Genomic DNA, 26,374 nt, shown 5'->3' with positions numbered 1-26,374 from the left:
GAGTTCTTTTGAGTTCTGATATGAATTCAAATCCCGAGAAATGCAACGTGTGGCCAACGTGCTGAACTCAAGACCGCAGGACAGGCCTGCATGGCCACGTGCGGTGCAGTAGACAAGAGCGTAAGAAAGAGAACGTAATATCGATCAGATCCTCTTTATATATAGACCAAGGACGCTTGACCAGATCATGCCTCTACAGGTGTGGTCTTAGATATCTGATACTCGCGGTATCAGGTAACAGTCTTAAAGTTGCTGAACTTGTTAGAAAGCCAAAGAAGTGAGAAATTTGCATAATGTCTGTACTTAAGAATGCCCCTCCACTCGACATAATTACGTAGGGTGAGAACATTATTTCATCAATACATAACCTTGGATGTTTTAATTAAATTCAAAACTTTATGTTATCAGATTTCATTGTGGTACATGGTGAATTGGTACGTTCGGGAACTGTCCAAAAGGGGTCGCAGTTCCAAAGTTCTGAGTAACTAGGAAGTCAATTTTGTGCTGGGCTTATTTGCTCTACACAAGTGACAAAGAGTTGTTTTAGTTTTTCACCGAGTCTTAAATGTATGTCATGCTTTGGGCGAAATGAAAACAGACTGGCAATCCCTTTGCAAAAAAAAAATTTGAAAATTTGTTAGTGTAGTTAGCCTACGCTGAGGGACGTTCATGAATTAGGGTCTATGCACATTTTTCATGGCAAAATTCAAGCACTATTACTTTTCCCAATTTCTCCAGTATTGTTAAACGAAGAAATCTGCTGTGAATCATGTATTTTGCAAATCCACAAATATTTCTGCAATTTATGTATGTGATTTTTAATCTTGTGTGTACATTCATCAAGAAATATGACTTTTAGCCATTGAGTATATCATAAATATATTTGTGGATCTGAACTATACATGTTTAAATATTTTTGAGACAACTCCCAGTTTTAGTGTTGGGGAAAATGTCAATAATATGTAGCTTACATTTTCAGCTGCAGTTAGATCATCCCATTACAATTTACGACTAGGAATTGCTAACTTAATTATTTGCATAGCTCATATTGAATCTCCATAATTGTTACCGTAATCCTTGCACTATGCCGTCTGTCGATCTCCTGTTCCATCCTACCCTCACTCATGAGCGAGGAGTTCAAGAATTACCTTTATATTGTTAGTTTCAAACCATCCCATTGTAGATTGTGATTTCTCTTAAGGGTCATTGTCCCATTGGAAGTTAAACCTTGCAGACTTCAACAAATCTTCTGCCCTAATCCATCCATCAAACTATAACCATCTTTCAAATCCCTGCTGAAGAAAAGCAAACTTAGAGCATGATGCTACCACCACCAGGTTTAACAGCAGAGGTGGTGTTTTCAGCGTGATGTGCAGTGTTATCTTACACCAAACGTAATGCTTTGCATTCAGTTCAATTTTGGTCAAATCCGACAAAGCAAACAGGACTTTATATTGTATTCTTTCAGAAAGGGTTTTATTCATCCACACTTTCATAAAGGGCAGATTAATGCACAGTAGAACTAATAGTAGTCTTACGTACAGATTATCCCACCTAAGCTGTGTATAACTGCAGGTCATCACCCACATGATCTCTTGGCTGCTTGTTTGGGCAGAAAGTTATGAGGGACAGATAGGTCTTGCAGTGGTCTTATGTTCTCACCATTTTCATATTATTGCTCCCACCTTTCTCTGGGAGATTTGTAAATACTGCGAAATTTGATGGTATCCAATTCCTGCTTTGAACTTTTCCACAACTCTACCCCAGACCTGCCTGGTGTGTTCGGTTTTTATGAGGCTTGCTGTACTCCAATGTTTGCTTTCACAGACCTCTTAGTCCTTCACATAGCAAGTGTATTTAAACCGAGACTTAATGACACTCTATTTGTGATTGTTAGCCATTTAGGTCCACATTGGATTATTCAGGATTCACCGAGTAACCTCTGGAGTCAATTGGCTAGGCTGAGAGAACACGGGTTCAATATTTATGCAGCACCCCCTTTTATGTTTTTCCATTGTAAATATAATATAAAATGTTGAAATAATCTTGTTCCACTTCACGATTGTGTCTCACATGTTGATTCTGCAGAAATGTTTACAGTTTTTGGGCTGTAAGTTTGAAGCCTGAAATGTGGCATCATGACAAGAAGTTCCCGGAGGATTATAGTAATAACATAAGTTCTTACTTTTACTTAAAGTCTAAATGCGCCAATCAATGACAAAAAGTAGCTCCCAGTTTCAAAAAGGTTGCCTTAAAAGTGTTGTACACAGTTGAGACAAACGCAGAACGTAAACAAATAGTGACTTACCTTTATTTTGTCCGCCAAGCTCAATTTGATTGTATGGACGAATGGGTTTCTGACCCATTTCGAAGAGCCAGTTTGGGACGAGTTCATTGCAAAATGCAAAAGTCCCCAAATAGCGGTTTTAAAGTGTTTTTTTGCGAGACGTTTGGGCGTCTCGTGTTTTTTCCGTCTGACTGGAAAGAAAACAAACGCGAGTGAGCGCTGAGTCCCGCCGTGCGACTCCAGTGATGTACGCACAGGAAACTGAGGCGACGTTACGACAGTGCACACGCACGCTTTACTTCCGGTCATAAAATAAAAGCTAACGTTTACCACGTCAACTCTGATATCCATAAACGTTTTTATTACGACTATTTTTTTAATTACGACTAATATTTGTTTTATTACGACTATTTTTTTTATCACCACTAATATTTGTTTTATTACGACTATTTTTAAAACATGTTTTATTCATATATAATGTATTCAAACCCAATTTACAGGTTCAAGTATTTGTTATAAACATACTGTCAGATTACAATTTGAAAGGGACAGTCTGTAATATTTCGTGCCTCCAAGTAGTACCAAAAACTTTCATTCAATTAAAATAATAATAATAATAATAAAATAAATACTAGGCAAAAAATACATGCACTGACGAGAAATTTGTATTTCTTTTACAGAGTGGGATCCCTAACCAGAGGTAGCCGCCATGTTTTTCCGTGATCTTGCTGCCCCGCCGTGTTCTGTGGCAGTGGTTTTCATTCGCATTCGACAGTGCCATCAAGTGGTGTGATATTACACACTGAAGCTTTACAAATAATCTTGCTGTTTTATTGCACAACTACATACCGAGACCTTGGCTACTTTGGGCTTCGGTTATCGCAGGTTCACTGCTTCGCGGATTTTGAATAAAATTTAATCGTCTGTATTGTCATTGATATCAATGTACCGTGCATTGTGTTCAGCAGAAAGCACTTGGTAAATCCTATCACGGGGCAGATTGTTTGTGAGTGTATACAGTGGGCGTGACAGTCTGTGTGCGCGACTGTGATAGGCTGGTGTATGCTGTCAGTCAAAAAGCGCGGCGGGTGCCCAAGTGGCAACCAAAACAAATGGCGCAGCATAGCGACAGCTAGTAGCTGTAGTGGTTCATTACATTTAAAAGAAATTCATCCGAAAAAAATCAGACTCTGAGGAAAGTCAGAAGAGCGCAAAGAAATGGTGATCACCAGTGGGTGCTCCGTGGACAGGCTGAAGCAGCTACGGGAGAGAAAGTGATAGCGGCGCAGCAGGTCCAGCCTACTGTTATGGCTACGTTACAACCCACCCCTGCCAAGGCTGTATCTCACAAAAGCCAGATCCATAACCCATGAAACGGATGACCTGGAATTACAACTCTTAAGAGACTATTACATTCGGAACGGTTATGTTTCAATCATCACGGAGACCTGCCTCATCACAAGGATACCCGATGGTGCAGTTAGCCAGGTGCTCTCTGAATCACTTTCTTACTCTGAAGGGGACACCTTCCATGTTTTTGTACTTTTGTATAATGACAATAAAGACCATTCATTCAACTGCAATTCTGTGTTTTTATTTGTACATCTCTAGTTGTTATTTTATTACAGTTGTATACTCTCAGTCGGCAAATACCTAGCTTCGTGCGAATCACCGATTTTTCACAATGTATTGTGAATATTATTAATACAATAAGTATGTGACATATGACCGTGCTGAGCGTCTGCAGAAGCAATGTGAGGCACGCATTTCTCTCGCCTTATGGCAGAGGGTGATGGTGAGACCAAGGATTCAGATTTGGCTCACAGCTCTAAACAATATAGTTATTTATAATATTAGCAAGCTAACTACAAGTCAAGCTATACAGTATTGTTGTCCTGATTGTGTGGACTTTTATATTTATTGATTATTTTAGTCTAAAATACATTAAGTCGTAAGTTAAAGTAAGACAATATAACTTTTGTTTTTCTATGCTTGATTATTTATTGCTTTCTTGCAATATATAGGTTTATTTGTAAATCCGAATGTGCCTCACCAGACACTAACCCCACAGCATTTCATAGCAATATGTGTACATATATTTCCGTTTTTTAGGAAACAAGCATTATAAACGATTCAACAACAACTAACATGATGCCTCAAGTAAGCCTCTCAGATTGTGGGCTTAGTAATTGTCATTTGTTTGTTATTCAAAGTGTTAAACATGTGTTTTGACTTTCAAATTGCATCGAGGTATTAAACGTTTGGTATGTCGTTTGAGGTGAAACTTGAAAGTAGAACATTTCATGCTTTTCCCCACAATTTGTGTCAGTGTAGCAAAAAAATGCCAAAACTAGGAAATGCCTGTTTTAAGTAAATGTCATGGTTTGGTGCCTGCAGTCCCTTCTCCCCAAAAGATGGCAGCTTTACATCATTTTCAAGTGCCTCACTTTTCCTCTCCCAAGGTGTTTTCAATTAGTCAATCAGCAACCTCTGCTATGAATACCCCGGGCTACCACCTCAATTTGCTTAATCGTTTTGATTCGTGAAGACCTTTACTCACCAATACTAAAAGCTTCTCTCACAACCTACTCCTCCTTTTTTAATACCCTCCATGTTCGAGTTTTGCCATTCCAGGACCTGCTACTCCAAACAGTCCCTACTTTGTAGCACGATCCTCCACCCAAGCCTTCTGCCTTAAAGGTAGTCCCAAATTGTCCCTTCAAGGTTTTCTTCACCTCGAGAGCCCCTCTCTGGTTTTCCTCACAATCATCCCTCTTAATATCTCCTCGTCAGCAATCCCGGTCCCACATTCCCTTCTTGCCGATAAAGTCTGTTATTGTTTCCATTTAAATAAACATTCCACCCTAAAGGGTTTCACCACAACCCTTGTGTCTTACATTTGGGTCTGTCCGACACCTCGTCACAGTACTGTCCAAACGCCAACCAGAACTTCCGAAAGGATGCAAAAATACTTGATTCAAGCGCAAATTAGTAATTCACTTACTTGCATGATTGTTCTCGATTGTTCTCAGCTCAGGGATGCTGCTGGAAATGTGAATTTCCCTTCGGGGATAAACAAAGTATCTATCTATCTATCTATCTATCTATCTATCTATGTTCCCCAAAATGAGTTTGACAAGAGGCTGCAATGACAAATTGAGCCAGAGGATGGAGACAACAGACAATAAAATATCCAGATTCGGGACAGCACTATTCACATTAAAGGGACAGTGTGTATTATTTAGAGCCCTGAAAAACGTTTTTATTTTTCGTCTTTTTATTTCTTTCTTTATTCCTGGTTCTTTCCATTCTTTTTTATTTTTTCCTATTAGTATTTTTTTTATTTTTCTCTTTTTACCCTTTTTTCTTTCCTTTCTTCATTTCTTTCTCTGCAAATGGCTAGGGCCTAGCCGCTAGGCAAACAAGTGGGGGAAAATAATGTTGTGTTTTGGTCTCTTTGAGTCTCCGTGGTTTGTATTCTTCCTTGTGCTTTTTAGAACTTGTTTTCCGTTGCCATACATAGAAATTTTGTGGTCAAATAATACAAACTGTACTTTTTAAAACGAATGACTTTTTGTAGATTGGTCCAAACGGTTTTAAATGTTGTTTTTATTCACATTTTCATGTAGGCTATATAAAAAAAGTTCGAAGAATGTCCTTAAAATGACGTTGCCATGATAAAGTCATGAATACGGCCTTGATGATGCACGTGCATTACTTAGACACGCTTGAATAAACCCTTCTTTTTTCATTCTTTGGTTTGGGGTTGTCATTTAGACTGTTTTCGAAGCAGGCATTTTCTTACTTTCACCATTTCCATGCTTCACTGACAAATAGTAGGGGGGGCGGGTGTCAACTGCGGGGAGCATGTGTAATTATCCAGCACTCTCCCGGCCCCCCCTTTCCTCGAACCCAATGTGGTCTGCCCTGAACAGCTTTGAGGAAGGTAACATGAATGCAGATAGGCGCAGTGGAAACTAAAGCATGAGGGCTCTTTGAATTCAGTTTGGCATTGTTGACGCATACTTAGAGAATGTTTCGACTTAAAACTTTTTCAAGGCAACCTCAAACGACGCATCCTACTTGTCAAAAAACAAAAGAAAAACTGATCTTTTTCAGGCATTAGCCCTGTCTTATCAGTCGATTTACCACCCTCTTGTGGATGAAAAAAATGTTACAAGATTTCAAGTTAATTGGTACGCTGAATCTAAATATGTTTGATTGTGTATGATTAAAGGGACAGTGTGTATATATTCTTTTTCAATTTTAACTTTCCCAAGTCAAGAAATTCGCATTTATTTTACATGAAGTTCACCTAGAGATGACATGTCCAAAGTCCGACCCGGGTCTAATTGCGACGCCTGATCAACTTTTTACTGGCCCGTGGCTTCTGTCCTTAAATTAATGTTATGTGGCCCGCCAGTACCGTATTGATGACCGTAGCATAAAATTTGTATGAAGAAAAAAAAAAGACACAATTTCACCACATGATGGCAGTAGCATTTGGCAACCTGTGAGAATTTTAGCCCACCCCATTTACGACATGGCGACTGTATATAAAAAAAGGAAAGTTGACTATAAGGGCCGCCACTTCCAGGACAATTGGAAATTGGAGTATTTCTACTTTGTGTTGAGGTTTTTCCTAGCCCTCATGTATGTTTTAGATCAGGGAATGGTGTAATAATAGTCTGTACTATGCAAAAATCTGTAGTCTGTGCAGCCCTTTGAGACTTCTTGTGATTAAGGGCTATACAAATAAACATGACTTGACTTGACATTGAAATCCGAAACAACAGCGTCTGACTAATTTACCAAGAGACAGTGGTTGTTTTTGAAAATTAAAGTATCAAGAGGTACAGCCCAACAAAAAGCATGCTGACTACAAAAAGCTAACTGGAAACGGCCGCTGTGAAAAGATAAGGGAACTGGAAGCTGTTTTAACGGCACAACAGATGTTTTTCATGAGACCCTGCGAGTCAAATAAAAAAGTCACAAAGTCGAGCTACGTGGTCACGACGTAATTTTCCAGATCCATAAATATATCTGTGATTTACATATGCAACATTATATCTCTCATGTGCATTTTATGACTGAAAAACCTAGTTAGAACTGGTTAACCTGAGCTCCCAAGTGGCCTGCTTGGTCCAGCAAGGGGCCGAGGTGGGTTTGATCCGTCTGACGGGGAGGGGGTAAACCAGTGTATGCTGTTGGGCCTCTTTGCTGATAGAGGGTTGCATAGCAGAGCAACTCAACCCTTGTTGTGCTGTAGGCTTAATTTTTGGTGTCAAGTTGGGAAGAGCTAAGTGAATGAATGTGTTCTTGACTCGAGCCATCCCCCAATAGTAGGATATGGCTTTGGTATATATATAGATGATTTTTAGATTTTGAGTAAATCACAAACATATTTTTGGATCTGAACAGTCTTTGCGTAAACATTTTTGGACAAATCTTTCCCCATATAGGGGTTGGGTAAAAGTTCTTCCCATTCCAACTTACCAATAGGGGAACGATACCTTATTGTTTTGCATGACCCGTAATAAATATCCATAGTTTATAGGTAATCCTCGCAAAAACACAAATTTCATAGTACCCAGTTTAGGTGTAACGTGTACCTGTTCCTAGGGGTCATGATGCTTCGAAGGACAATGCTGTACAAACTAATGCCAGCCGTTAATCACTAGGGATGCAAAAAAAAAAAAGGCAAAAGAAGCCACCGCAGTAGAAACATGGCAACAATTTAAAGCATTAACAAGCACTTAACCCAAAGCGTAAGTACCTTTCAATCCTTGAAAACACGTTAACATTTAAGCATTTTCCCTGTTGATCATGGTTAACGTAGTGAGCACTCTTCCACCACATATTACAGCGACATCTGGTGGTAAAATACAGTATTAATGTACATGGCTTTCCCATCTATCTCCTACTTCTATCTTAAAATCCAGCTCATATAACTACAAATAAACAATAGCTATCAAAGGGATATCTGCAAACTTTTTTATTACACCAGCAAGCGATCTTAATAACATTTCAACCTTGTCTCTGCTTATGTCTCGGGTGAGTCTTGCAAAAGACGAACAAGCGGCCCCTCCGACGCACAAAGAAGCAATCTTTGCAGCGTCTCTTTAATGCCGACTTGGTTTTCATGCCGCTGCACGGCTGCACACAAGGAAGATGTCCACATTGGCTTAGCAGGGACGGAGCGCTAGCGACAGCTGGTGCTAGCGGGCGAGGCGCCGGGGTGAGGCTGTGCAAACGCCGGTAGGACGAGACGACGGGCGAATAGCTCCGAGTGAACCGAGTCATCTGCGGGACCTGGCGGGTCAGGATGGTGGCCAGATGCTTAAAGAGTTGGGATGCCATTTGGACCGACCCTGAAACAAAAGCACCGTGAGGAGAAAAGAAGAAACAGATTTATGGTTTCCACGTTTAACATGCTTATGCAGCCACGCGATCTATGCTACGCACAAAATATAACCATACCAATCCTTTTATGGTATCAATAACAATAATAATAAGTACACCGGAGGACAATGCTAGCGCTACGTCATTAAGGTCTCCTCTCACCCCAGGCACAACCTCATTTCCCCTGCTGCCTTCTGGGAGACGCTACAGGTCCCTTACAACAAAGCTCAGAAAAAGTTTCTTTCCATAAGCCAGCACTGCTCTAAGAGAGCATACAGGATCATTGTTGGGAATTATGCTGTAATAAATATAATAGCGTTATTTTGGAGTAACAAGGTAATCCAACCAATTACGTTCAAAATAGCGCCTACCATAGAGTTGGATAGCGATCACGAATATAGAATTTACAAATGTACCAAAAGAAAAGGGGACTGAGGGCTGTTTTGCGAACAAAACGTCTCTATTGGAAGTGAACCGAGGGAGCTTGTTTCCTACAAGACGCCTTTTTTTCTCTTATGATTGGTCAATATGCGTTTTGAGGAATATGAGTTATTGATTTAAAAATTGTTAAGCATAAAAAAGCTTGAAACTGTTTTGTATTTGTACCTTTTTTTGTAGATGCATAAATGTTTTGATTATAGTTCCTGTGTTTTCAGCTTTAATGTGATTATATAAAAATGTTAAGTTTATGCTTTTTTTTACTTCTTTTATTTCTCTTTTTTCTTTTGTTGTTGTATTTTTTTGTTTCTTCTTTTCTGTTTTTTTCCCCACCATTATTTCCCCCCCTTTTTAGGTCACTCTGTGCATACTGGTACATAGTAATTGGTCATGTAAGAATTAAAGCAACAGAAATAATGGCTATTTTTTAAATAGCTGAGGCGAAAAAAGTGGTTCTCTAAAAATAGTCAGTATTCCAAACTTTTCACGCAAACTCCGGTCAAAGACGTCACCGCAGGGTTTCGTTCTTGACCGGAAATTCCAAATTCTTTGACAAACAACTTTTTCAAGGAACCGAAATTTCCCTGGTATCTAGTTTCCTTTACTCTAGAGTAATTCAGTTACTTTTTGGAGAAAATAGTGAGTAACTATAATTACTTTTTTGAAAGAACTTAACCAAAACTGTTCAAGACTGCGTGAGAAGATTAAACCGAGACATCGATGGATTTAGAATTGGAGTCGGGGTTTAAAGAGGTGAGAAGGGTGTGGTGGAAATACCATATTTATAACAGTATAACATGCATTCATGTACAAAGATCACCCCAAATTTTGTATTTTGATTGTCTAACTTTTCTTTGATTCCCTCGCTCTCTTTTTTGTTCATCCATTATCTACACTGCTTATCCTCAGTAGGGTCGCAGTGGTGCTGGAGCCCATCCCAGTCATCTTCAGGCAGTGGGCACACATAGACATACAATTAACTCGCTCATTCACACCTAGGGACAATTTGGACCTGTAAATTAACTTGACATGCATGTTTTTGGAATATGGGAGGAAACCAGAATGCCCAGAAAAAAACCCACGCAAGCACAGGGAGAACATGCAAACTCCACACGGGAGGATGCGATCCCGTGACCTCGACGCGCTAACCACTCTTTTTTTATTTTTCTCTCTTTATATTTAAAGTACAATTCCAGCCCCCATGAGATTTATTTTCTCGTATGTGAAAAATTAGTTTCCTAAGCTACATCGTAGGTTTGCTAGCCTGCTAGCCAGGCTTGAAGTTATCTTAGCGGAAAGCTGCCGACCTTTACTGTGACATTCTTAGGAGAAACCAATATCGTAATGATTGTCTGCGGGCACTATGGAATTATAAATTATGTTAAAGTACCTCCAAGACGCCACTCGCGATTTTAACCTGAGGAAGAGGCGCTCAGATTTGGATGGCGATCCTTACAAAAACAGAAAGTCCGTTCTGGGGTCACTTCCGGAGTTTACAGTGACGACAAAAATGTATGGGCCCAGATTTTTGTTTGAGAGGTAAATTGTTGTCATTTTTTCCATTCAGAATACATCTTGATGCCTTTTTAATTATATTTTCATACATATAAAGTGATTAAATCATAGTTTTAGTAATCATACATACCTATTTTTTTTACTTACTTTTTAAATTTGCACCCGTACGACAAAATGTTGGGTATTATGGTACCCGCAAAGCATTTTGGGAAAGTAGTTTGCTTCAATCATGGCGGCCTCCGTCAGCAGAGTCCTGTCCTTCAGTAAAAACATAAATGCGTTGGTTTCTCCTTTAAAACTCTCTGTTGTGCCAATCCAGCGTTACAGTGTGGAGGTTTCTCCCACCGGCGAAACTATCACGCACACTGGACAGGTACACGTGATTCTGATCGTTGCCTGGATTTAGCTATCGTGTCAAATTAACAATCCGTTTTAAGTACACCGTTTATCAACCTGCTGCGCTGTTTTCTAAAAGTGCACTCATGCACCCAACGTTGCTTTGTTTCTGAACGTGTTGGAAAACGGAAATTGGTTGCGTTATTAACGCTATTTTTGTGTGCAGGTATTTGATGCAGAAGACCCAAGGAGGGCCAGATTTGTTGGCAGGCAAAAAGAGGTAAAATGTTACTCTCGTAATTGTTATTGATACAACACAATATACCACAGTTGTTGTCCTAACAGTGTTACCAAATGATATAAATCTCCCCTTCAATTTAGAGCAATTTACAGCACAATCATTTGATATTAAAGGTTCGAAATTGAAGGAAGCAACCTTCGTTTATGTATCGGTATTAACAAAGTGATGGTGCGATAGTGCCCTCTGCTGGACACTTTTAGCTACAGCAGATTTGGTGTGTATTTTCTTTCTGTCTAAGAAACGCTTTCGACCTAAAACGGCACTCTCAAATTCAACTAAGTAAATATTTCAATATCTGAATATTACCTCTTTATATTCTGAAACATGATTTTCTATGTTTGGCAGCTTGACTTTATGTATCTGTTTGAGATTATGCATGCAATCTTGTCTGCATCTATTGAATGGTTAACCCTCTTAATATCTTTGGCTCAAAATAACCTGCCATGGTGTTATTAAAAACCCAGGAAAAAATCCCCTGAATGATATTTTATTTGATTTGAATAGTTGTGAATTGTCCTAGATTGGTTCTAACAGTAGAACAAATGTCAAGTTGAGTCATGATTATTTGACTATCCCTTAATCACAAAAAGTCTGGAAGGGCTGCACAGACCACTATTAAAACATACCCTGATCTGATTTTCCTTCAAAATTCCCTCTAATAATTGGCCATTTTCTATCTTCACAATTTCAAATTGATTTCCATAATAATTTTCTAAAAATACATTTTCCAATTCCAGACGTTCTGTTCTCAGGCAGGCCGGATCAGTAAAATATGTCAATCCTAAAGTATTATGCTTTATCATTCAGCCTACATGAGTACCCTACCCTTCCTCTTATAATCTCTGATGACAAAGGATCTTTTCTAAACACAACATATTTATTTACCAACCAAATAAGTTTATGTTTGGCATTGGATGTGTTTACTGGTTTATTTTAAAAGTTTAATGAATGCAGTTTAACACCTGAACCAACTGACCACACTATACAAAACACAACACTCCCCTCTAGCGACCAGTGAGAGCACTAGGTTTGCATTCATTCTAAAAAAGAAATGGGAACTTTAGATACAAATGAACTAGAGACTCGCTTTTTTTTACATACTCGGAAATTTATGGCGGGCTGGATTAAATCTTCCAGCGGACTTTTCTGCTCTCAGGCTGGCCGGATCAGTAAAAGAATAGAATATAGAATAGAATATACCTTTATTATCATTGTTAAAAATGGGTTGAACATATTGTGACAACGAAATTGGACGTGGCACTCCAGTTACACATTGAAAAGAATGTCAACTTCAAGTGTTTTGCTTACCGTAGTATTTTTCAATATTATACTTTATCATCTAACCTATATTAGTTGCCTACCGACAAGTATAATTCGGATGCTGCGCGATCTTTACGAAGCAAAACCCATTCATTCACAAACAATGGGATAATCGTGATTTTCACGTTTGGTATCGAATGTGTTACCTGGTTTATTTAAACAGTTGAGTGAATGCAGTTATACACTTGAACCAGCTCACCACGCTACACCAACTCAAATGGGACCTCAATTGTTATGATGTTTTAAAATAAATTTGAAATAAATATACAAAATAAAAGTTAACTGTGCATGGGCAATATGATCATATATTTTACTGCCCTCACTTGGCCAGAGTGAGCATTATAAAAAAAAACATAACTTTTAATAGAATTTAATTAGAGACTCGCTTCTTTTATTGACGAACTCTGATGTTTAGGGTGGGCTGAGTTAAATCTCCCAACGGGCTGGATCCAGCCCGCTGGCCGTGTGTTTGACAAGCATGTTCTAGATCAGGGGTCACAAACCTTTTTGAAGCCGAGAGCTACTTTTTGTTACAAATTAGCATAAAGGGCACCCACTTTAATATGCATTTCTTAAATAACAACTTATTCTGTTATGACTATGTTGTTACTTTGTTATTACCAGGTTCATTGTTCGAAGTGGGCTTTAATAGACTCAGTCCGGTAAAAGAAACCACTAAAATAATAATTTTACTAGAAAATCACAATGACCCAACTTTGTTGAGCTTTTTCGGAACAGATCCGCAGGCACCTCAGTTGTTTGGAGACCCCTGTTCTAGATGATGGCGTGCATCAGGTCTAAGTGCCAGTACTTGGCTCCAAATGCGAGCAACGACCAAGCTCATCCTTCTCCCTCGAGGACAAGAAGACCAGAGTATGAGGTCAAGATCCCTCACTAGTGTGTTGAAAGCCGAGATTGAAACACTTCCACTAAGGTCGCGTTGTTTTGATTCACAGTTCCACGTAAGCTGCGTAAAAAAGGTGGTCCCTAAATTGAGGATTAAACTGTAGAAGTGTCATGTATTTCAAACAGACAAAAGTTTGCTGCTGCGTGTTCAAACTGTAGTCATGTTTAACCAGGTCAACCAGAACTGGGCCATCAAGTTGGTGGCTGAGGAGAGCGTGACGGACGTGGAGTCCCGCGTGGTGTCCTGTGATGGCGGTGGGGGGGCACTCGGACACCCAAAAGTCTACATTAACCTGGTAAGAATTTGCACTATGAAACTCTGAAACAATAAATATAATGCAATTCGTGCTGTCAAATTTCACAATTGTTGCCATGTTTCTCAATAAGCCTGCTTTAAAATAATGCTCTCTGGCTGCTTTACTTTTCGAATACATTTTTTCTCCCCTTGTGATTGACGGCAGCCGGCATTAGTATGTATGGGATTGTACTGTGAAGCATCTTCGCCCTTTATGGGTTGCACCCAAAAGAATAGGTGCATGCGGGACACTACAAAATGTGTATTAGTGCAAGGATTACATATAAATTCTAAACATTTAATTATGGGCCATGCAAAAATGGAAGGTAGCATTTTCCAGTGGTAAATTCTAATGGGAAGAACTTCCTGCAACTGAAAATGTAAGCAAAATATTACTGCCATCTTTAAAACCTTTATCGGGAGAGATCTGTCTCCAAAAACAGATTTGTTTACGATTTATTCAAGATAGAAATATGATAAATGCACACGCAAGATTAAAAATCACACATCCAAACCTTAGATTTATCTGCGGCTCCGCTAAATACACGATTCATATGTAATACTGGGTTGTTTGTTTTAATGGTACTGGAGAAATAGGAAAATTGGCTTTGAAAATCCTTAAAAATTGCTTGAATTTTGCCACGAAAAGGGTATACGAACCCTGGAGTACGAAAACCCCTCTTTCTTTAAATCATTTAAATAGCTAGGTATATGTTGCTACTTTTGACCTGTTTTGATGCATACACAGTTTATAAAGACTATTTCGTTATAGAAAATAAATGTGATGGGATCACTAATTTGCCCCTTGATTTTTTTGCTATTTTTTCCAGGATAAAGACACAAAAGTGGGGACCTGCGGCTACTGCGGATTACAGTTCAAGCAGAAGCATCATCACTGAATTAGCATGCTGCGCTTCACTGTTTCACTTGTAATATTAGTAAATAAATGATCATCTATGAACCTCACATTGTGTTTTTGTTCTACATTCCTGGCATGTTTTGCATGGTTTCTCTTTAAAAATAGCTCTTGCACTGCAAAAAAAGAGAGATTTGGTTAATTGTTGAGAAAATAGTTTTGGCAAAACACTAGGGCCACCTATTGCCATTTTCTTTGGCTTTGAATATTAGTTAACCTTAGTCATGGTAAAACAATTTGGAACTAAAGAATTACAATAATAACTTTCACCAAAGAACCATAATATACGCCAAAGTTCGTTGAGTGCATTTATAAACGTTTCTCAAAGAATGCAGTAACTCTGCTTTATCAGTAGAGGTCAGCACTGTCCGTTGTATTTCCTAAAAAAAAACTACACTAAAAGGAAAACAATTATCCAAATACATTATTTCCTCTGCATATTAAGTAACAGTTCAAAGCACCTAATTTGGTATTTAGTTTTGAAGTATTAATGTAGTTTATTTCTTAACTGTGTAGTATAATTTTTGTAGTATTTTTTTAGTATTATTTTTCAGAATGAAAGTAATCTATATTGGGTCCCTGTTCCTAGGCACTAAATAGGAACTTTCGATGTTTAGTAATATTGTAATCCTTACATTATCTGCACCGCTTATCCTCAGGTGGGTCACGGGGTGCTGGAGCCCATCCCAGCTATCTTCCGACAGTGGGCAGGGGACACCCTGAACTGGTTGCCAGCCAGTCGCAGGGCACACAGAGACAGACAACTCACTTGCTCGGCCAATTAACCTGATATACATATTTTTGAAATGTTGGAGGAAACTAGAGTGCCCGGAGGAAATCCACGCAAGCACGGGGAGAACATGCAAACTCCACATGGGAGGATTCGATCCCATGACCTCAGAATCGTGGCGCCGACGCGCTGACCACTCTTCTGTTGTGTTGCCCCTAATATTGTAATATTTTTGTAATTTTGGGGGGTTTAAGTAATTTTTGTACAATTTTGGAAATCCTATGAACTTCCCTTTTCAAATGTCACAGCATAAAGTGCTGATTCGGACAATCATTGATATATAAATAATAAACATCATCAACTAATACATATATGTATATTTGTTATACGTATGTATACATGTGTTAGTCAGGGTAGAAAGAAAGTACAGTAAACCCTCACTGTATCACGATTTACATTTTGCAGTTTTGATAATTTCCAAAATTTTTAATTGAATTGTCATTGATATCAGTGTATTGTGCATTGCATTCTGCAGCAGACAGCACATAGCTAATGCCATCGTGTGTGTGTGTCAGTGGGGCGTGACTTCCTGTATGAGGGACTTTTATAGGCTGGTGTATGCTTGCAGTCAAACAGCGGGGCGGGCGCACAAGTCAACATTTCCACCCAAATAAAAACTGCAAAGCACAGACACAACTACAGGGTTACGTTGAAAATGATTTCATCAATGAAATCTAACTCTTAGGAAATTCAGAAAAGCGCAAATAAATGGTGATCATGATGCGCGTGCTCAATGGGTTTTTTTCAATTTCGGAAAGAGACTGAGGCGGCGTTGGGAGAGAAGGCAATAGTGGCACCGCAGGTCCGGCCAACTGCGGCTAGGCTACGTAACAACTCTCGTCACTCGCTACCACTGCCGAGTCTGTTTCTCACCAACCCCAGAGCCATTACCCATGAAACGAATGACTTGGAACTTGTGGAAAACCACTACATTTGGGATGGTTGTATTTCATTCATTACAGAGTCTGTGTATTGCCTGTTCATGCCGTTGCAACTTCAATTGCAGCCTGGTCATCCTGGAAAGGGGATGACCTCATGTGCGATCCCTTCTAAAAGGTTTCTTCATTTTCCTCATGTTGAAGTTTTTTTTTTGAGTTTCTTTTTTCCCTCATGTAGGGTTTAGATCAGGGGATGATATAATGTTAGTCTGTAGTCTACACAGCCATTTAAGACTTATTTTGATTAAGGGCTATGCAAATAGACTTGAATTGACCTTGGGCAATCCAAGGATACGTATTGCCAGCCACTTTCTAAATTGCGACTGTGTATGCCACTGTGATATGCTAGTGAATGCTGTCAGTCAAACAGCACGGCGGGTGCACAAGTGGCCACCAAAATGAATGCATAGCGACAGCTAGTCGCTGTAGTGGTTTGTTACATTTAAAAGAAATTCATCAAATAAATCAGACTCTGAGGAAAGTCAGAAGAGCGCAAAGAAAAGCTGATCACCAGCGGGTGCTCCATGGATTGTTACCAGGCTGAAGCAGCTACTGGAGCGAAAGCAATAGCTGTGCTGCAGGTCCAACCTACTGCTATGGCTCCGTTACAACCCACCCCTGCCAAGGCTGTATCTCAAAAAAGCCAGATCCATAACCCATGAAACGGATGACATGGAATTACAACTCTTAAGAGACTATTACATTCGGAACGGTTATGTTTCAATCATCACGGAGACCTGGCTCATCACAAGGATACCTGATGGTAGCCTGCAGTTAGTCAGCCGCTCTCTAGATCACTTACTTACTCAGAAAGGAGAAGCCCTCCAATGTCATTGTACTTTTGTAGAATGACAATAAAGACCATTCATTCAATTGCAATTCTGTGTTTTTATTTGCAGATCTATAGTTTCTATTTTTGTACAGTCTCAGTCGGTAAGGACGTCATCTCGAGGTAAGTTTGACCCTCGTGGGCTTTTATGAAAGGGACGTTGCCATTTTGCAGATTTTCACATTTCGCAGGGGGGTTCTGCCCCCATTAACCACGATGACCGAGATTATACTGGCCTTAACACCTCCTTAATTTTGAGATGGAATAAAATAGAACGCCCGTATCGTCATGACGGTTAACGGATCCCTTAACCGCATGGGTCCTCTAGGAACAAATGAGGACGCAACTCTGGCCTGTTGTCGGTTCGTGGCAAATTTGGCACCAGTCCATTCCTTAATGTTATCGGCCCAGATCTTTTCCGGTCTTCCTCTCCTCCTGCCCCCTTGGACTATGTGCCGGGACCGTACCTTGGTCAGTCCTGATGATCTTGTGACATGACCAAGGTTCCCTTTGTTCAAAGTTGGCCACAGTTCTTCGTAGGATCCAATGTGCCCTCCGATGGTGGTGCGCATCGTTTTGTTTGTCAAATGGGCTAAGTAGCTGATGCCTAGAAGTTACACAAAGTGTCAATGAAATCCAAGGCTGCTCCATATAGTGCACGTATACTCATAGAATTTAAAGTGACATTGAATTTAAAAAGTAACATAGAATGAGAGGCTTCTCAATTCACAATCGGTGTAAAACCCTCTCGGTTTCCTCTTTCAGGTTCTAAACTGGTTCCACCGAGAATCTGCGCCGCTCCGTGACATAAGGGGCAGGAACGTAGACACAGCAGTGCGGAACAATGCATGTTTGAAGAAGATCATATCTATATTTCATCAGGCTTATTCTCCACAGACCTCTGCATGGCAAATTGGCCCGCTCTTGCACTCCAGACAGCGCCGGCCTGCACTGTCCCCTGCGAGGCAACCGGCGGAACCGCCTTTTCCACGCCGTAGAACTCAGGTTGGGATGGAGAAGAAGGAAAAAAAAAAAAAAACTAGTCAAGCTGATATAATTGGCCCTGGTGAGTTGTGGAAGTGAGGCTGGTGCTTGTAGTTAACCTCAAACTGCTTAAGGGGCAAGGGCATTGTTAAAGGGGTCCGTGTCACAGTCGACTGGTCGGTGCAGTTAGATGAGGTGCTCGGTTGAGTTGCAGGCGACGCCAAGGGCGAAATCTTCAGACCAATCCGAGCATATGAACGTGAGAGGGGCTTGATTTCATTATCTGGTCTCGCTAGACCAGGGGCGTCACTCCATTGAGCTCTGGGGTCACATGCTAGAATAAAAAAAAACTCACAGGGGTCGGACTACTATATTAAAAAGAGAGAGAAAGAGATAGAAATGGAGAAAGAATAGAAAGAGAGAAAGAGTTAGAGAAAAGTGAGAGGAACAGAAAGAAACAAAGTGAGTGAGTGAGAGAGAGAGGAAGAGAGAGAGAGAGAGGGAGAGAGAGAGAGTGAGAGAGAGAGAGAGAAAGAGAGCAAGAAAGAAAGGAGCATGAGAGGAAAAACAGAAAGAGAAAGAAAGAAATAGAGTGAAATAAAGAAACAGGCAAGGAAAGGGAGAATAGAATAAGAGTGAAAAAAAGAGAATGAAAGGAAGATATAAAAAAGGGATGAAAGAGAAAAAGAGCAAAAGAGAGAAAATGAGAGAAAGACAAACGAGAGAAAGAAAGAGAAAGAAAGCGATATAGAGTAAGAAAGACAAATGGAGAAAGGGGGAAGAAAGTGAAAGAAACCAAGTGTGAGAAAGAGAGAGAGAGAGAGAGAGAGGAGAGAGAGAGAGAGAGAGAGAGAGAGAGAGAGAGAGAGAGAGAGAGAGAGAGAGAGAGAGAGAGAGAGAGAGAGAGAGAGAGAGAGAGAGAGAGAGAGAAAGCCAGGTTGATTATCGTTGCATTCAATTCTATGCAGCTGAAATGAGACTAACATCTGTGGATGATAAAAATGTCATTGTATTGATTGGTAACAAAGTTTTTAAACATAACACCACTGTATAACATACTCTTACTGTAATACACCTGAGCCTCCACAGACTCCGCTGCGATGCTGCAAGTTACACTAGCAAAACGAGCAGCAGGGAGGGGGGCAAGAGTGATGCTAGGAATCAAATGGAATGAACCATTTCAAGGCAGTGGAGTAATTCACAAAATGTAGTTTTTTCGAGCGTTTTTCAGCACAACTGAGCATATCCTGTCCTTTAATAAGGAAAAGAGAGTTTTTAAAATGCTATCATTTTTGGGGGTGGTTGAACACCCCCAAAAACGGGCTGATCTCACGGGATGGTTTCAATTAAGGGTGCATAAAGAGCATCCTCCACAATCACAAAGCAGTCAAAGATCTGCTCCATCGACGCTGTTATATTTCAAATCCCTGAACTTAAAATGCCAGGCCGATTTTTAACCAAAACAATCCCTCACTCAGCGCAAAACATCTTTCTCATTGCCCTAATTGCCCCATTAAAACACTTCCCCTTGAAGACGTGTCACTTTACAAACCCCCTCTGCTCATTACCGAGCCGCCCGCAGCCAATTATCTGATCCTCCCTGTCTGTTGACAATAAAAGAGTAGGGTCTTTAGGCAGATCGAGGGGCGGCCCCCGTCCTCTTCATATCCACGCTCGTCGTGCAAGCCGGCAAAACACAAAAGTGACCTTTGGTCACCGTCTGGGGGCGACTCGGCTTTGGAGCCGGGTGAAAGGGAGCGTCTGACCTTTCGGTGGGGAAAATAATGACTTGTCCCAGTGCCAGGGAATCGGAGGGTTTACGGAGCCGTGCGAGACACCTGTGGGTATGTTTGACAGTTTTCCAAGGGGGGCGGGGGGTCGGCTTTATATTTCTGCAAAACCAAAAGTGACGAGGCTCAAGAGACTCTGGGCGCCAACGCCAGCTCGGAGGCGTTAGATAAAAGCTGTGCACGGGTATCTTTTGAGATCGCTGAAACTGGGTCAGGGCGGCCACAGCGAATTTGTACACGTTTTATGAACCTTGAGCATTCGCTGGTCATGTAGGCTCTCTCAGTTGGCACTCCAAGGAAGTGAGAGAACTTCGCGATACAGTACTCTACGGTAGTGGTTCTAAACTGGTGTGACTTCAGGACCCCGCCATACCACTCTAATTGCAAGCCGCAGCCCAAATCAGGAATAAAGAATACCCTTTTCTTTCCAGTCAATAACGATCTCAAAGCTGAAACTCCTCAAAAATTTCTGGAAACTCTTCTGAAACTTCCTGATCCGACTATGGACGTAGCCAGCCCGGTTTTTTTTTTTTGTGCTCAGGCACCACCAAAATCACAGCAGTTTTAAAGCTCTTTTTACCTTAATAAAGGACAAGATAGGCTAAAATATGATTAAAAAAACTCAAGATAAAAGGCAAAACAAAAGGAAAATGCATCGGAAATACTTTACTCCCTTGAAACGGTTCAATCCATTCGATTCCCAGCACCGCTCTTGCCCACCTACCCGCTGCTCTTTGGCACAGCTCGTGCCACTTGCGGCACAGCGGCACGGTCTGTGGAGGCTCTGGTGTATTACAGTGAGAGTATATTATACAGTGGTTATGTTGAACAACTGTTTTACCACCTAACGAACGCTATGACGTTGTTATCCTGAACAGAAATTACTTCTCATTTTAGCCGCGTTGAATCGAATGCAACGATGATCAGCCTAGCTTAATTGCTGCGTGTGTGTAAGCTATGTGTGTCGTCCTCCCAGCATCAGCATGGAAATTCAAATTATTTTCGCTGTAAAAACGTACTATGTAGAGTAAGGAGTCCATTACCCACAGTGACTCTAAAGAAATACACAAAACTTCTTCCTATTTTTTTTTGTCTATGGTTGACATAACTAGGAGAGAGAGGGGTAGAAAGGATGTAGACCACAGGTAGCAGGTGACACATTCACAGAGAAGCAAAGTATGAACAGTGGCTGAAGTTAAAACATCCCATCCAGAATACAGTTGAAGATGTATTTTGTGCAGTTCTAACCAGAGATAGTAAAGTATACTCCCAAGTAATAAATAAAACTAGCAAAACCAAAACAACTTCAATGGTCAATTAGCAGAATTTTTGTGGAAACGTGCTTTTTATTGGGCTCATGTGAGTCAACATTTGCTCAAAAGTCCAATAACTCAGGTCCTCAGGATGTCACCAATGCTTGGCGCCATTCACAAAGCACTCACTGCAGTTGTATTTGCTGACTGCCATTTATCAACCAAAAAAAATTAAGGAAACCCAATCCAATGTTAGTTTATTTCTGAAAAAAAGTCACGGACGTCCTGTTTAAGGCAATACAATCAATATGAATTTGTAAGAAATAGAACCTGAGTGTCTTTGCAGAAGTTTATTTAAGTGTTGGCTACTTTTTTTTATCAAATCTAACAGCTATATATGCGTATCAAGGTAAACGTTTTCATGAAACATTAAAAGCAAAAAAACCTTTTAACCCATTGAATAAGTCACTTAAAATAAAATCTGTATGCTTTCTTTGTCACTTTTCAGTCTGCATCAGTATCCTTAAGTTAAATTAACTGTAGTTGAAAGCAATTCAACGTTATTCTTTTTTCTATTTACAAATTCACAGTTGATATACACTACAAGAGATGAAATTTTAGCGAAGGAAAAATATTGAGAGGAAAGAATCTCAATAACCGTCCTTCTATGCATCCATCCATCCATCCATCCATTGTCTTCCGCTCATCCAGGGTCGGGTCGCGGGGGCAGCAGCTTTAACAGGGAAGCCCAGATGTCACTATCCCTATCCACTTCCTCCAGCTCATCTGACAGGATCCCGAGGTGTTCCCAGGCCAGCCTAGGGACACATTCCTAGGCTGGCCTCCTGCGGGACCTCCTGCATTTGGGACATGCCCAGAACACCTCCCGGGGGAGGCGTCCAGGAGGCATCCTTATCAGATGCCTGAGCCACCTCAACTGGCTCCTCTCAATGCGAAGGAGCAGTGGCTCTACACCTCCCAGATGACTGAGCTTCTCGCCATATATCTAAGGAAGAACCCAGACACCCTCCGCAGGAAACTGTTTTCAGCCACACTTATCCGGGATCGTGTTCTTTCGGTCATGACCTGCAGTCCATGGTCATAGGTGTGGGTAGGAACATTGATCGACTGGTAAATCGAGAGCTTTGCCTTTCGGCTCAGCTCCCTCTTAACCACGACGGACCAGTACAGGGTCCGAATGACGGCAGACGCTTCACCGACCCGTTTTTAATCAAATCTTACATCTCTGAATTATAATTTCATCGTGTGCCTCTGTACAGACCCACAGCCTTCTGTTTTGGGCTAGCAAAAAGGTTTAATTTGTACCCTGACTCCTAAAACAGGTAAGATAAGAAGAGGTGGTTAAGAAAATGGAAAATATAACAATATATCTATAACTAGGTGTTTTTGGATGTCTGTATTAAAGGGATAATGTTTATTATTTAGTACTGGTAAAAAAACCCTCTTCATTTATTAAAAAAAAACACAATATTGATTTGAATAATGAGCAAAAGTAATTTATTAGATTCCCATTCGTTTAAATAGGATACAAAAACAGGCCCTAGGTTTTGCTTACAAATAAAGATGTCATTTTCATATGCTTCCGTGTCATTCCTGACCTAATGCACAGAGGAGTGGTGGTGTGAGACGTCCATGTAAACAGATTCGGCTTAATCAGATTTCCTAGCTCTGGGGGGCAAAAAGCTGACTGCTAATTGTCTTCTCGCTCATGTCTCGGCAGCTGACAGAGAGGCGAGGTGATGGATGCCAGGAGAGTGTAGGGGTTGCAAAGATGTAACATGGAAGAGGATTCCTGGATGAAGTGCGAAAGGTCAGTGCGGCAAATCACGATGTGAGAAATGAAAACCCACATTGCATCCCTGCTGAGTTGTTTACATACATGAAAATAAGGCTCGACTGAGCTCAACTTCATTTAATATTCATTTCATTGTTTGATCTCTTTATTTTGACTGTTTTGGGCTCCTTAGTTTTGTCAAAGCACAAAAACAAACATTTGTACCATGATGTCAAATGAAAGAATACAATACACATAATCATGAGCCCAATTACTATTTATTTTGCAAGCAAGATACTCTATATTCAAAATCAAAACAAGATAAACAAAACATCACTTGCCCAAAGAATGACATTCAAGGCCCCCAATTCTTATTAGTATTAATAACTCTACAGCCACCCGACACAGGGAGACCCTGATGTCCTTACCAACTCTGGGCCAGAGAAAATGACGACTTCCCTATCCTCTGACAAGAAGTAGAGGCAACTCACTGAAAAAATTCTCAAGGAACGTCCTGTCGGAACGCATATAAAATGGAGGTTAACTAACTACAGGCATCAGCACGAACTAAATCACTAGATATTATGGTACCAAAGAAAGGTAACCAATAACTAAAGAAGAACCAGTCTCAACAGCCGAGCAAGTAAAGTTATGCTCAAGGTCCTCCTAAAAAGACTCAAACCACAGGCTTGGAACAGGTAGGTTCCAGGAAATAAATACCGCAGAACAAATTTTTAATCCTATGCGAGAAGTTTCAACAAAGCCAGGGAAACCTCTATAACGTCTTTGTGGATTTCAAGAAGGCGTGTGACAGGGTATGACATGCCAACATGCAAAAGCACATCATGGGCCAGAAATTATCCCAGACTATTTCAAACTATGATACCAAACAACTGTACGCCAAAGCCAGCAGTGCAGTACTGGTCATGATTGGTTTCAAATCACATCCAGTTCTTGGAGGGAATCACGACTAAAGCTCAAGACCAACATGAAGGGATAGTCAGCATTGGGGGCTATACTAAACTCTGTTTTGCTGACGATATTCACGGACTAGAAAGAGAAGAAGTACAGGAACATGGATGTCTGGTCAATTGCCTGGACAAAGCATACATCCAGTGTGGGATGGAGATTCACACATGAAAAAAGAATGACCAATAAGCCCCAAAGTATCACCACAAACATCCCCATCAACCACCAAAAACCTCAGAAGTGACTCGGCTTCAGGAACAACACCCGAAAACAGAAACTGTTGGTGTCCTTTTACTATTCCACAATGAGTACTATCCTGTCATATGGTGTCACAGTATGGTATGCTGGAAGCACGACAGCGGACGGAAAGACCATGCAGAGAGTTCTAAAGACATTCAAAATAATCAGTGCCTTCTCTCTGCCCAATATGGAGGACATTGCCAACAATATCTTGAAAGACTCTTTTCACCACAACTTTGACCTGTAGCCCTCTGGTAGGTGCTACGGGTCCCTTAAAACAAGGACTAAAAGGCACAAACAATATTTTCCCCAGGGCCATCACAATCCTAAACAAGCATGTAAGAATATGAAAAATACATACAGTATATCAGAAAAGTGAGTATACCCCTCACATTTATGGAGAGATTTCATCATAGTGTTTAGTTGAACAACAATGAAGAAACATCGCTTTGACACAATGAAAGTTAGTCTCTGTGAAGCTATTATAGTGGTGTAAATTCATTCTTCCCTTTGAAAAACTCAAAATGTAGCCATTAGTAGCTAAACCCCCAGTGACAAAAGTGAGTAGTCATGTTAAGTCAAGTCATGTTTACATCCTGAAGTAAAAGTTCCTGAAGTTTAATACTGTGGCAACAATGATTTTGCAGAACTACTTTAATCCTCCTAGTGATGGATTTCACCAGAGTCTCAACCACTCCTCCATGAGAACATGACTGAGCTGGGGGATATTAAAGATCTTGTGCCTATCCACCTCCCACTTGAAGATGCCCCAAAGATGTGCTATGTCTTTAGACCAGGAGACATAGTGACCAGTTTACCGTAAGCCCCCTTTAGAAAAGTCTTGGTCATCTTAGAACTGTATTTGGGGTCATTGTCAGGCTAAACATTGACCCATTTTCTGTGGGGAGAGGATCATTCTCTGCTCCAGTATTTCACAGTGCATTCTTCGGTTTGTGTTTCTTTTAATCAAATGCAACTCCCCAATTCCAGTTGCACTCATGCAGCCCCAAACAATGACATTCCCAACACCATGCTTGACTTTAGGCACAACATATTTGGTCTCCTCACCTGGTTGCAGCCACATGCCTTAAACCATCTGAACCAAATAATTTAATCTTTGTCTCATCAGACCAGAAGATATTTTGCCAGTAGGCCGTGGCCTTTGTTGACATACTTATTTTCATTTTGTCAAAGTGATGATTCTTCAGTGGTGTTCTATTAAACATTATAATAAAATCGCTGCAGATATTTGAGGGGTGTACTCACTTTTGTGACATAAAATAAATATGTTTGTCTTTCAAGTTTTTCTTTTTTCAGTCTTTATTATGCGTTGATCTTGTTAATCCTGGAAGGCCATGTTCTAATGTTTACCACATTGCTATCAATTACAATAAAGACTATTCTATTCTATTCTATTCTATTCTATTGGAGAGCTCAAACCTGTCACAATATTTAAGCTTCTTGGAGCTTTCATATCAGAAGAGGGTAAGGACCATGTTGAACTGCTGTCACCAATCTGTACATATTGATTATGATTTTATTATGTTTGTCAATTCTATTCAACATATGTCTTAATAACTAACCTAAGACTATCATGTCTATTTCTTATAAAAGGTTTTATGTTAACAGTTTTTCTTTTGGTGTTTTACCTCTAACTGATTGGTGGCCTAAAGTAGAGCGTCAAAGACGTATTAAACTGTCTTTCAGTGTCCGACCCTTTAGTCCCTCGTGCTTATTTACCATTTTAACTTGTTTCCCCTCAGCTAAACGAGGATCTGAAAAGGTCCAGTATCGAACGAGTTAATTGTGCAAAAAAGCTTCCATCCTCAAGAGGAAAGTTCCGCCTGCAGCAATAGAGCACGAAGGCAGTGTGCACTCATAGCTCTTAACCCCACTCAAGAGAGGGGTCAGCCTCTTCTTCGGATGCCATGTGATATTCTTCAAGACGCCGATGCTTCTTCTTAAGTCTCTGTTTGGATGCGGTCAAAATCCGATGGAAAATAATAAAAGATAACAATAAAAATGGTCATTAAATATTTCTTCAAAAAGCCTATTTGCACTTCAACTTCT

The 26,374-nt window shown here is 40.3% G+C and overlaps 3 protein-coding genes across 3 annotated transcripts in view; 1 reads left to right on the top strand and 2 right to left on the bottom strand.

Moving 5' to 3' along the window:
* lpcat1 (lysophosphatidylcholine acyltransferase 1) overlaps positions 1-2,534 on the bottom strand; it is a 33,878-nt gene extending 31,344 nt beyond the window's left edge. The window contains exon 1 of the mRNA XM_088328963.1: positions 2,309-2,534. Within this exon, the coding sequence (XP_088185089.1) occupies positions 2,309-2,395 (87 nt within the window). The 5' untranslated portion in view covers positions 2,396-2,534. The remainder of the gene's footprint in view (positions 1-2,308) is intronic.
* A 5,733-nt stretch (positions 2,535-8,267) lies between these two features.
* On the bottom strand, positions 8,268-10,625 carry mrpl36 (mitochondrial ribosomal protein L36). The gene is made up of 2 exons (XM_088328962.1): positions 10,518-10,625; positions 8,268-8,658 (listed from the first exon to the last, which is right to left on the bottom strand). Exon 2 carries the CDS (start codon positions 8,645-8,647, stop codon positions 8,315-8,317), a length of 333 nt encoding a protein of 110 aa, XP_088185088.1. The 5' UTR covers positions 8,648-8,658; positions 10,518-10,625; the 3' UTR covers positions 8,268-8,314.
* Positions 10,626-10,836: 211 nt separating this feature from the next.
* Positions 10,837-14,766, top strand: ndufs6 (NADH:ubiquinone oxidoreductase subunit S6). The gene is made up of 4 exons (XM_088328961.1): positions 10,837-11,015; positions 11,205-11,258; positions 13,679-13,801; positions 14,631-14,766. The coding sequence occupies exons 1-4, from the start codon at positions 10,872-10,874 to the stop codon at positions 14,697-14,699; spliced, it is 390 nt and encodes a 129-aa protein (XP_088185087.1). The 5' UTR covers positions 10,837-10,871; the 3' UTR covers positions 14,700-14,766.
* The last annotated feature ends 11,608 nt before the right edge of the window (positions 14,767-26,374 follow it).

This window comes from Urocampus carinirostris, chromosome 2 (assembly GCF_059441175.1).
Source record: "Urocampus carinirostris isolate Australia breed hairy pipefish chromosome 2, RoL_Ucar_1.0, whole genome shotgun sequence".
Lineage (NCBI taxonomy): Eukaryota > Metazoa > Chordata > Actinopteri > Syngnathiformes > Syngnathidae > Urocampus > Urocampus carinirostris.
Note: the sequence above shows the minus strand (reverse complement) of the source record. Positions and strands in the feature narration are given on the sequence as shown.

What these genes read in the sequence shown, in the direction of transcription:
- mrpl36 (XM_088328962.1), bottom strand. Translation starts at nt 8,647, where the DNA reads ATGGCATCCCAACTCTTTAAGCATCTGGCCACCATCCTGACCCGCCAG.
- ndufs6 (XM_088328961.1), top strand. Translation starts at nt 10,872, where the DNA reads ATGGCGGCCTCCGTCAGCAGAGTCCTGTCCTTCAGTAAAAACATAAAT. An exon ending in TTGTTGGCAGGCAAAAAGAG is followed by an intron (nt 11,259 to 13,678) that starts GTAAAATGTTAC and finishes ATGTTTAACCAG; the next exon opens with GTCAACCAGAACTGGGCCAT. An exon ending in CAAAAGTCTACATTAACCTG is followed by an intron (nt 13,802 to 14,630) that starts GTAAGAATTTGC and finishes TATTTTTTCCAG; the next exon opens with GATAAAGACACAAAAGTGGG.